This window comes from Protopterus annectens, chromosome 1.part0 (assembly GCF_019279795.1).
Source record: "Protopterus annectens isolate FY-2018-M chromosome 1.part0, PAN1.0, whole genome shotgun sequence".
Lineage (NCBI taxonomy): Eukaryota > Metazoa > Chordata > Ceratodontiformes > Protopteridae > Protopterus > Protopterus annectens.
The window spans coordinates 1,434,285,385-1,434,297,476 of NC_056725.1; the positions used below are offsets into that span (position 1 = coordinate 1,434,285,385).

General features: G+C 44.4%; 1 protein-coding gene across 7 annotated transcripts in view; it reads right to left on the minus strand.

Annotated features, from left to right (window-relative positions):
• PUM2 (pumilio RNA binding family member 2) overlaps positions 1 to 12,092 on the minus strand; it is a 4,949,642-nt gene that overhangs the window by 3,814,870 nt on the left and 1,122,680 nt on the right. For all 7 annotated transcript variants that reach the window (XM_044067594.1, XM_044067585.1, XM_044067551.1 and 4 more), the window contains exon 6: positions 10,350 to 10,522. In XM_044067594.1, the coding sequence (XP_043923529.1) occupies positions 10,350 to 10,522 (173 nt within the window). The remainder of the gene's footprint in view (positions 1 to 10,349; positions 10,523 to 12,092) is intronic.

Below are 12,092 nucleotides of genomic sequence, written 5' to 3' on the forward strand. Positions count from 1 at the left end.
AAGCCGCATGGAGGAGTTGACGATCGAATTTAGGGTTGCCAACTGGGGGTTCATTTTGTCTCGAAACCCCTCAGCTGTTGGATCCTGTATAGCATCACCCATTTCTGTGAGCAAGTCTCTCTGAGGACGGGTGAAGTGGCACAAGTAGTTCAGCGACCGCATAGCAAAGGTCGCTGAGGAAAACATCCGCTTACCATACCTATCCATAGTCCTAGATTCCTTATTAGGAGGATGGACAGGTACTGAAGGATCAGCTAATTCCTTCTTAGTGGCTGCGGCCACCACCATGGCATCAACGGGGACGCCCTTAGATAAGAATTGTTTTTCCATAGGAGCTGTGATGAATTTAGACGGCCTCCGTGGGGTAGGCTCCACCGTATCAGGGGCTGTCCACGCCTTCCTTGCCACCACTTCCATGAGGGGGTCGAAGGGAGGAGACACCCAGGAGGTGGAAGGGCGAGAACCAAACACCTCAAGGTAAACAGACTCATCCTTGGAAGGGTTGAGGGTGGACCAGTTCCCCCTCTTAAGGATTTCAGGGATGTCAGAAAAAGAGACATCTTCAGAGGGGGACCGTGGGGACCCTTCCAACTCATCCAAGTCGGTATCCGACGTGATAGACTCAGGGGAGTCAATATGCTTCCTCTTGCATTTTTTCTTCCGAGGGGGCTCCCCTGCCGGATCAGGGGAAGCCTCGGAAGAGGAGGATATTCCCAATCTGGAAACCTGAGGTGTTGGGTCTCTACGGTCTGGAACGAGAGGGTGGGTAGTGACTACCGCAGGCACTGTAGAGGGAGGAGTTGAGGGAGCCGACCGTGGGGCAGACACAAGGGTCTAGCACGCTCCTCATGACCTCGAAGGCACCTCGATCAGGCCTGGCTGAAGATCCCCGCTCCGAAGAGACGAGGACTCCTCCCGGCACCGAGAGGGACGGCTCCGAGGCCGATGTCGGGGCCGAACTCACCAGCGCCAAAGCTCCGAGAGGGAGAACGGGGTCGGACAAGGGTCTGATGCCACTCGCCCCCTCGGAGCCGACGAGGGAAGCCCGGCGCCCAGATCCCTCCAAAGAGGAGATGGGAGCCGACGACGGAGCCGAAACGTGGGGAATTGGCTCCGACGTGCCGACAGTCACGGCTCCCACAAGCTCCGGCTCTGAACTCAAGGGAGTCTGAGGAGAAACCGAAGATGGGATGGGTATAGCCACTGACTGTTGAGTAGGGCTATGCAGCATTTGGGCTAGTGCCTGAGACTTTAAAAGTCTGCTAACCACCCTCTCTAAGTCATGGTCGGACAGCCTGGAGGACCGAGAGGAATGGGACCTGTGGCTCTGCTCCGATAGAAGTGGGGATCCCGGAGCCGAGTGAATGGAGCCAAGGGACGGGGACCTTGACCTCTTTCTAGTAGATGGCTCCGATACCACTATCGGAGCCATTTGAGTCTTGGAACCCTCGGCTCCAGCTGGAGCCGAGGTAACAGACTGAGTCTTGGAAACATCGGCAACAGCCGGAGCTGATGTCAAAGCAGCTTTGGTGCCTCCGGTCGAAGGCTCTGAAGCTGGAGCCGACGGCCTGGAAGGCTTTGAAGGATTCCCCGACGAAGACTGGGTCGCAGACCCTTCAGGCTTTAACAAGCCTCGAAGTATTAATTTGCTCCTGCAGGACTCTTGGACTGAATGCATGGCAGACAAAGTACAGTTTTGTACCTACCATAAATGTAGATGTCCGATAGGTATGCATCTGCAGTCATCACATATGGGTTGTCCTGCCTCAGGCAGCCCTTCGGTCGGCCGGATTCCAAAGTCTGGGTCCGGCGTCGGCTGATGTCGCACTTTCCCCGACGTCAGAGCACCTGGGATATAAAAGCATCAGCCGATGTCATCTTCCTCAGTTTTTCTTGCCCCAGATGCCAGGTGCCCTCTAAGGAAGGCTAAATTTGGAGAGATGCATTTAAAAATCCAAACATGCACAGTAATATAACAACAAATACACCATAAAAGATCACCCCAGCTAGCTATAAGAGGGATAAGTACCCAAGAAATACCACAGAGGGGAAGGAGAGAGGGTAAACCTGACTGCAGATGCATACCTATCGGACATCTACATTTATGGTAGGTACAAAACTGTACTATGTCCTTCAAGGATGCATCTGCAGTCATCACATATGGGTAGAATACCATAGCCAATCTGGAGGTGGAGGAACTATGTAAAGGATGGTGTAGCTAAAGTGCCCTGCAGGACTGCCGTAGCAAAGCCTGCTCTGGATCTGGAATATAAAGGTAAATTGTAATGCTTGGCAAATGTATGCACGGAGCTCCATGTAGCAGCTTCTAAAATGTCCTGGGTAGCCACCCCTCTTAAGAAGGCTGTGGAGGTGGCTGTGGCTCTCGTGGAATGAGGTCTAATGTTAGCTGGCACAGTTTTTCCATGAAAGGAGTAACAAAAACGAATGCAATTCCCTATCCATTTTGAAATTGTCTGTTTGGAAATTGCTTTTCCTTGTGTTCCAGCAGCATATGCTACCAACAGCTGGTCAGTTTTTCTGTAACCTTTAGTTCTGTCCAAGTAGTAGCGCAACTGTCTGTGTATGTCCAGGGTGTGCAGAAGTTTCTCCCCTTTGTTTTGTGGATTTGGAAAGAAGGTAGGCAAGTGAATAGCTTGGTTTAATGAAACCCTGGATACCACCTTTGGCATAAATGTAGGATTGGTTCTCAATGAAACTCTGTCCTGATGAAAAATAAGAAATGGCTGTACTGCCATAAGGGCCTGTAACTCAGATACTCTTCTTGCTGAGGTTATGGCCAGAAGGAAAGCAGTTTTCCAAGACAGGAACTGTAGTTCTGCAGATGCTGCTGGTTCAAAGGGAGGCAGTGTTAGTTTTTCCAACACGAAGTTAAGGTCCCAAGTAGGTAGGGATGGTTTCCTTGGAGAATTGACGTTTTTGATTCCTCTTAGAAACTGTCTTAGGAGAGGATGAGAGAAGACAGGTGGATCAGTATTGTACTCTGCTGAAATTGGTGAAGCATGAATTTTAATGGAAGAGTAAGACAGACCATTGTGGAACATTTCTGCCAAGTATTCCAGGATATGTGCCATGTTCATCACTGTCGCATCTAGGCCCTTTGTGGTGTTCCAAATGTGAAATCTTTTCCATTTTGCTGACTATGCCTTTCTTGTGGAAGGCCGGCAAGCTTCCATAATAATATCTTTCACTCTCTGGGATAGCTTATCCTGAGGAGGAGTCAAGGTATTTTCCAGGCTGTTAGTTGCAAGGTTTTCAGGTTGGAATGCAGAGTTTTGTAGTTGTGCTGTGTCAGTAGAAGTGGCCATAGAGGAAGAGGCCATGGTTTCGTGTGTGACATGCTCTTTAACAGTGGGTACCAGTGCTGTCTTGGCCAGTCCGGAGCTATCAGAATCACTTTTGGCTGCTCTCTTCAGTAGCTTAATTACAGTAGATGGCCGACCGGCACTTGCGAACTGCTTCTGCTTCGGGCACCACGCGGCAAGAAAGACTGAGGAAGATGGCGTCGGCTGATGCTTTTATACCCCAGGCGCTCTGACGTCGGGGAAAGTGCGACATCAGCCGACGCTGGACCCAGACTTTGGAATCCGGCCGACCGAAGGGCTGCCTATGGCAGGACAACCCATATGTGATGACTGCAGATGCATCCTTGAAGGACATCAAAAGTCCTGCAGGTGCAGAGGTCCCAGGCAATATACACAAGAAGTGTGACCGTCTGTCAGAGACATTTTCTGACAGCACAAGTCACACTTCTTGAAGCCTGAGACCTTGGTGTCTTTAGACATCTTAAATCAAAGTACAAAAAACACAGAAGCACACACAGATACACCCCTTTAACACAAAACTAAGTCAATCACACAGACACAAGAAAAACACTGACTGACTAAGGGAAAATAAGGGTTAGGCCCAAAGGCCTAACAAATTAACAGGACAAGAGAGGGAATAAAACGGGATAAAAGGGACCCGGATTAAGCTAAAAGGGATAGTAACGTAGGGGACAACAACAACTACACTATCTGAATAAAAACTTAGGGGTTTTTAGAGAAATTTACCAAGTAAATTAAACTAACCTGCAGAGCCGGTAGAAAAAAAGCACCTCGCAGCTAAAGCGGCAAACGAGATCTGAGTAGTTACCGTCTAGCATTGTGGGATATAGGGGAGCCTCGAGCCGGTAAAAATAGCTCTCGAGCTTTAGTATTGGCCGAGTCGGAGCCGAGGATCGGCTCCGAACCCATCCAGCAAGAATGAAGGCGAGATTGACAACTTAACATGCGCTAGTCTTCCCCCTAAGGGGGCTGCCAAAAGGGAAGTGCTTGGCGTACGAAGGGGGAAGTCATTGGGACTGTTTCCTGTAAGGTTGAGACTTGTCCTCACCTCCTTTTGGGGTTGAGGTGCCCCACTGTCATTGTCTATTAGAGCCTTGGGGTTGAGATCTGCCTCTTGGGCATCTGTATCCGCCTCTCTGTGGCCTGTCTGACACTGGTAAGCACCAATTCTTTGTTGGCCAATTTCTGCTAAATCGAGGTAGCTGTACCTGTAAGAAATCCTTGACTGTTTGCATAGATTTAGCTTTATCCTCCATTGTCTTTAACACCTCTTCTGCCTTAACACCAAACAAGGTATCATGCTGTAAAGGAGCATCCAATAGTTTTGCCTTAACATGATCAGCTAAACTCTGTTCTTTTAACCAAGCATGTCTTCGAATCACAGAACCTGTAACTGCGGCTCTACAACAGGCCTCTAAAGAATCAAAACCACATTGCAGAGTATGTTTTCCCACCTGTTCAACTGCATGCAATAAATCCTGCATTTCTTAACAGTCAGGAGCTTCTGAGCTTGCAAGCATTTTCTGTTTTAACTGAGCCATTAAATATTGTTGGTACTTAAGCATGTGAAACTGGCAATTTAAAGCCCTTACTGCTAAAGTTGCAGAAGTGTAAACTTTCTTCCACCATCTATTCAAAGCTCTGGAATCTCTGTCAGAGGGTGCTGGATTTTTTGCAATGGAAGCCTTAACCCCTTTTGGACCCTGGGAATTAGTTTCTGAATCAGCAGAAGGGTTTTTATAAAGAAACTTGTGAGAGTCAGGGACTCTATAATACCTATCTGGCTTGGCTGGTGCAGGAGGTAAAGAATCAGGAGATAAGCTGGACTCAGAGAACACATCATCCACAATATCTAGCACAGGCGGAATAGCCAGGGGCCTGTGCTAAGGCAATAAAAGGAAATCCCTGAGCCTTTTCTTGGATTCTGAGTAATCCTGACTTTCCCAATGGAAATGCTCCCTCATGGTATGTAAAGTTTCCCCAAAAGAATAATCCTCAAGAGGAGAGGCTAAAGGGATAGATTCTTCAGCATCAGAGTCCTCATAGGAGAGGGGGGGGGGGGAGAGAATATCCCTGGTCTGAAGAGGAATCAGAGGAAATGGAAACCTGATCAGAGGAATCATAGTCTGTATCCTGCCTAGGCCTTTTCTCAGGAAGGGGATGGGAACTCCTGATCAGAGTAATGAGGTCTTCGGCCATTTTAAGCATCTGTTTCTTAAGCATGGAGGACTGTCCAGGAGAATGCTGTACTTGCTTCTTTGTCTTTAATGGTACTTTTGTCTTGGCTGTTGCTTTAATGGTAATTTGTGAAGGTCTGAAAACACCCTCAGAAGCCGATGCCTGCTCAGCAGCTCCGGACCCATCTGAGGAATTAGTTTCTGTAGGCCCAATACCTTGAGTTTCCAGACGCCTAGTTGTCTCCACGTGGGAGTCGGAGGCGGCCTGCGGCTCTGAGGTAGCGGGTGTCAGGGGCTGCGAAAGTGCCTCACTGAGAACCGGCGACTGGCCTAGAAGAGGTTTTGTCGACGGTTTTGGACCTCGGATGCCTGTCTTTATCCTTGTCTTTGCGTTTTTTCGGAAATGTGGTCGTTGGTTGATCTGACGGCATAGTATAATTGAACCTTCGGCCAAAGTAGTGCAAAGCAAAATCAAAACGTCTTTTTATAGTGCGTTTGTTAAATCTAGCACAAAACAGACAACTGGTGACGTCGTGATCAGGGCCTAGGCATGGAATACAGTAAGAGTGGAAGTCCTTATGAGGTATTTGCTTCTATTATTCTATTAACTTTTTTCTGACATCGGTCTGAGGCAAGAAAAAAGTTTCCCCAATAGGGTACTTAGCTTTATTGAAGACTTCGCATCTGAAATTTGACTTTGAAAATCACAGGAGTCGACAGACTGGCACTTGCGAACTTGCTTCTGCTTCGGGCACCGCGCGGCAAGAAAGACTGAAGAAAATGGCGTCGGACGCATCTTATATATCCCTGGCACACTGACGTCAGGGAAGAAGCAACAGCAACCGACGCCGGACCAAGACTTTGGAACTCTGGCCGACTACGGGACCGCCTGATGGCAGGACAACCCAAGTGTGATGACTGCAGCAGTGTAACACGATGAACATCTGCCACTGCCAAACGACTTTATACCAAATACATTCAACAGCAATGAGGGTGTCACAAATACAACTACAGCAAAAAGTATAGAAACAATACATCACAGAGTAAAAATAACTTACACACCAAAACACTAATGAAGGGGAAAGGAGAGAGTAAAAAAAAAAAACTACTAAAGCATAACTTGCTATGCATCAATACAGAAAGAAAAAAAAAAGGACATGAAAGGTAGTAAAAACAACCCAAAAGTCAAATGCTGAGAATATGCACAATGTACTACAGGTCCATTTTCTCTCCTTGACTGTCGATAACATGGGTTCCCCAAAGTGTGCGGCGCGGCTCACAGGGGTGCCGTGAACTAAGAAGCTTAGCCGCAAAATAAACCGCAAACTAATAAGCTTAGTTACCAAGCTTATTAGTTTACTGCAGTGGTGGTGCTGTGGTAGCATTGTCGCCTCACAGTTAGACATTGCTCGTTCGATTCTCAGGGCATCTTCTGTGTGGCGACATGCGTGAACAGGCGTTCCTTCATTGAAGGTTGTGCGTTAGGTCTGGCAAGCCAGGACGTAAAACTCTACTGCCAATCATTAGTGGACCGGAGTTCCGCTGTGGCGACCCCTAATCGGGAAAAGCCGAAAGACACAAACAAACCAAGCTTATTAGTTTGCGGTTTATTTTGCAGCTGCTAAACAGTTAACTTTTAAGGATCATTTAATTTTAGGGTCAGGGCAATTCCTGAACTATGACAATCTCAGTCAACAAATCAGTAATTTGGCCAGTAGTGCATCATGTTGAGAATGGTTACTGCAAAACTACCCAGTGACTACAGTCAGCAAAATTAGGTAATCAAAATGTGTCCTATAGTCAGCAAAATTAAGTACTTATGCTTGGTTTAGAAGTAGAATACATAACACTAAATTATCACTGGACTAATAAATATTCAGGTATTACATATGCAGATTTCAACTGAATTTATCAGTTTTGCTCAGGAAATTTATTAAGAAATTTGACCATAATTGTTCTGTACAACAGGTCACAAGTGCAATAAGACAAATAAAAGTCCCCACCTCTTTCCACTCAGAGAGAGGAACGCACACCAAATTCTGACGCCTACAGTCTTTGCAGCTGGCAGGCTGTAAACCTCCCTTAGGCTCTAAGACTAAGGGTAGGCATGACCCGTAACTCTCCTTGGGCATAGCAGGGAAGGATTCTCTGTAGTCTGTTATCTCCCAGACTGCGCTGCAGCATTGTAAGCAGGCATGGCAGAAGAGGAAGGAGGTGGTGGGGATAAAAAAACAGCATGAGTAATGAACTGCAGCAACTTCTAGGCAAATAAATTTTCTCTGTCCCACACGGTATGTAGCGAATACATGCTTTTTGCGAAAGAAGTGACAGCTGTCTTGAAAGTGCATGACACTTCACATTTTGCATTTCTGCAATTTTTGGCCTTTTTGTTTATGTTATTTATATAGTGCAAGGCATTTTATTACGGATTAACCATATAACACATTGCATACAAAATACAGTGTGGACTTTTGGTTTCTGTTGTCCTGATTGTTCAGTGGAATAAAAACTAGTTTCGGTTTACTTGGGTTAGTGTGTTATGGATTTCAAGTTGAATGTTTTATAGTACATCTTTCCAAATTTTTGCAAACAGTGTGGAATATTCATGAATGTTTCTGCAATATAATAGTTATTGATTAGTCGTTCGTAAAGCCTGTCTTTAAATTGTCTTCAAGCATGGTTTTAATAGTGTTGGTTAACGGAACACTCGGTGAGGGGATATATATGGAGGGAAAGTACCCTCAAACTGTATTAGGTACACCAAAACGTGAGAGAGGTAATGCCTGTTAAACATATGCTTTGGACTATGGTTTAATTAGAGGGAGATGCAGAGGAAAAGATCCAGTGGCATAAAATAAAATGGTTAAATTCGTTTTGGATGTGTGTAAGTTTAACAGAACATGTGCGTTTTCTTATATTTAGTTTATTGTGATGTTGGCATGTTTGGGTTCAGTGTAGATTTCAGAAGCCATGTACTATTATTGCTGTGCTGTTTTTTATTAATTACAATGGTGTTAATGTTTTCGTCAGTCTCTGCGTTTCTTTGTAATCTCAATTTCTACCCAAGCAGCTGCTAAACATGGACAAAGGGGATCACTTTATTTAATCTAGTTCAAAATGAATAAGTAAATAAAACCAAAAGTTGCAGAAAATAATAAAGAAGCATTTAGAACGAAATGTGCAGTTTTGGGTCCAGTCCTTTGTAAACTTTTTCACAGTAACATACTATTTCTCAAAGTATACTTCTTAGAATTTGACCGGGGGGGGGGGGTGTAGAGTGTTGAAAAACATGGATTCAACAAGGGAGCCGAGAATCAAAAAACTTTGGGAACCACTGGTCTATAACCATGGCTATATAGATCTAGGGAAGGGTCATTCACAGCACAGCTATGATAGGAAAAGGGAGAACTTTTGCTTGGCTGAGAAAATCTTCCAAGCAAAGTTAAGTCCTACAAGCCTTAGTCCAACTGGTAAAGAGAATCAGAGTCCAAATTCAAAGCACTCTGAAGTTCATGAAATAGGTATAGCATTCAGTGCAAAGAAAAATCAAAGCACTATGACAAGATGCCATTTTGGCTGAAACCTAAAGCATCAGAATCACAAGTCCACATAAAGACATTTTGTGTGGGTGTGTTTCTTTCTGGCACCCAACAGCCCGCCGACCATCAGCTTCTCGCAATCTACTGGCTCATTTGTTCCTCATGGGGTGAGATGTTTTCAGCCCATTAACTCCCCATCAGTCAAGAACCAATCATGGAGCAGTCATTCTAGCAGCTTTTAGGACTGGTCATGCAGCCTAACCCCACCCTCAGGTGGTAAAGTGAGCATCATCACCCCACCCCCCAGTGAAAACGTCAATACCCCAGATAATGAGCTGTGCCCACACATTGCACTGACATGCCTCAGCAAGGGCTACCGTACTGGCCTGACAAACCACTGACATCCCCTCCCTCAGTTTCACCTGTTGTCAGGGGTAGTGGCCTATACCACTCCCCTGCAGCACCATGTCACCACTAAGGGAGGTGCCATCACAACTTTTACTCCCAGGTAACTACAGGTCTTTCAACTACCCTCTCTAGGGTTCTACCAGCTTCCTGCACCACTGATCTCCCTTTGGTCATCTGGATTACACAGATTTTTTTTGTCCCTGCACTACAGAGCTAGTGGTCAAGTAATACCATTTTGATCATAACAAATTACAACAAATGCAGGCTCCTCACTGCAGCACAGATCAAGATCTAAGCAGTAAAACATGTCTCCACCTCTAACAAGTTCTACCTATCAATTAATGAGTGGAAAAGAGAAGGAAGCATTTTCATGTACTCCTACATAGCAGACAAACAGAATGTCAAATACTTTCCATTTCCTCACATAAGAAATTAGGATTCCTTTTTTGGTAAAATGGATTATAAACACTTCAGTTGCTACTGTAGATAATGCACAGTATGAAAATAAAAATGTGGTCAATACTTCTAAGGGCACTGTGAAGAATGCAACCCAATAACCAATTGACAACAAAAAACATTAACGTCTACAATTCCTCTCTGCAGCTTTTATGATATTCGTTACACAAAATATATTTGAATAAAAGAACATTTTACTTTGCTTACTGCACCACAAAATGCAATAAATTTGAGAGGTTCAAGCATACTCATAAGTACTGCAGTTATGAGATGGGTGTTCCTTCATGCTACTGTGAGAACTAAACGGTGCAGCAGTTTTTAGACTTCAGCACCTGTGCTGGAGACTAGCATTTCAAATTATACAAATAAAAGACTATGAAAGCTGGTAGTATGGGTTTATACTGGTCTCACTGCTTGCAACTTACTTGAATTCTTTGCACTCGGCATCCATTCCATTTGGTAAACCTCTGCCATTTGTTTTGGAACAGTCGTCATCATCCACTTTTTTATGTTCCCTATTTTTATCCTCTTCGAACGGAGGGGATTTCACCTTTTTATTTCTCTTTTCATGACTATCTGTGTCTGTTTCTCCAGCACCCTAAAGAGGAATCATCATTTATAGAGCTGTTTAACTGTAACCATGATTCTTCATTGACAAAAGCATTATAAAGACATTCTGCTACAAGATGTTGCAAGTGTCACTGGATATAGCAGAAACTTTAGCGTTCTAATTACCATAATTACCAGAGAATTCTTATATTACAGAAGAAACACTATAAGCAACAACTAATTAAGCAAAGCTATTTAAGAAATGAACTCCACTGAAATACTGACAAAATAGTGAAATGCTAATACCAATTCAAAATGAAAATCTGTGAAAAATCCACAGGGTAAAAATGTAAACTGAAAATGTAACCTAGACCAACAAAAATTTTAATACTTGAAAAATATGCATGCACCAGAACATGGCGATATGCATGCTTGAAGTCCAAGGGTACTGAAAAGTATTGGGATGGAAAGAATGGAAACAGACTGTAGGGTTGACATTTTGAACTTTGGAATTATAAGAAACGAATAAAGAACAAAAGATCCAATCCTGGTCTCCATGTGCCTTCTTACCTGACTACAAGAAAATATTCTGGAGTAAAAACTGTTTTCTAGATGGAAATGAGGAATGGGTTCTATAACTGAATGAGCCAGCATTCCTGAAAGGATCTGAACAAATGCGTTTGTTGTTGGGAGGGGTGGAACCCCACTGACATCTGTAGCCCTTTTGAATTATTCTTAGTACCCAATAAATGGTTTCCAGAAGTGCTGGGAAAGAAACTTGTTGCCTGGTACTTTGAAAGGATGCTCGGGGTGGGAATGAGAGGGGCGGGGTTGGAGTTCTGAGGTAGTTGTATACTCTTTTTGGACTGGGAAGAGCCATAGGGGCTATTCCCCCTTTTGCTAAGAATCCTCTTGCAATTTCTTTTTTATACTGCTCACCTAATGTCTACTGACCTTGCTTGAATGGTTTCCAAAAGAAAGGTCGACAGAGAATGCTGTTTTACTTCCTGCATTAACTTATCCTTTCTTCTAAATTCTTTAGGACCTCAACTGAGGAACTATCAAAAATATCATCCCTCTCCAGGGCACCACTAAGAATATGAGATTTGACATCCTTAAGGAGACTGTGTAACCTACACCAGGGTATGTCTATGCATTACAGATCCTGTGGCTGCTGCTGAGAGAGACTCTCTCTTGCAATACTGCAGCACTTAAAGGGAGAGAGTCAATGTTGCAGCTTCAGAACACTTTTTTATTTTTTGTCACCACTGTGGACTTTATCTAATGTACAGGGGGGCCCATGTCACTGAATCTGCAGTCTTCTGCTGCTTTTTTGCGTAAATACTCTGTTTTTGCTTTCAGAGCGTCCCGCTCTCAGTCTGCCAGGTTAAGACCACCCACAGTATGATGTTATTAACCACACCCCTTCTGTCTTCTCTTCCTTAATTTTGAACATGCTTGAACTTTCCCAGACTGTTTTCATTCCCTATGGAAAACAGATGCAATATGGATTTGGTTCCGATTTAGTCAAATTCAAAAATTGCAGAACTGAATTACTTTGCTTGTCTTTCTGCGGTGTTTGTACAAGTGTGTGTGTACATATATATATATATATATAT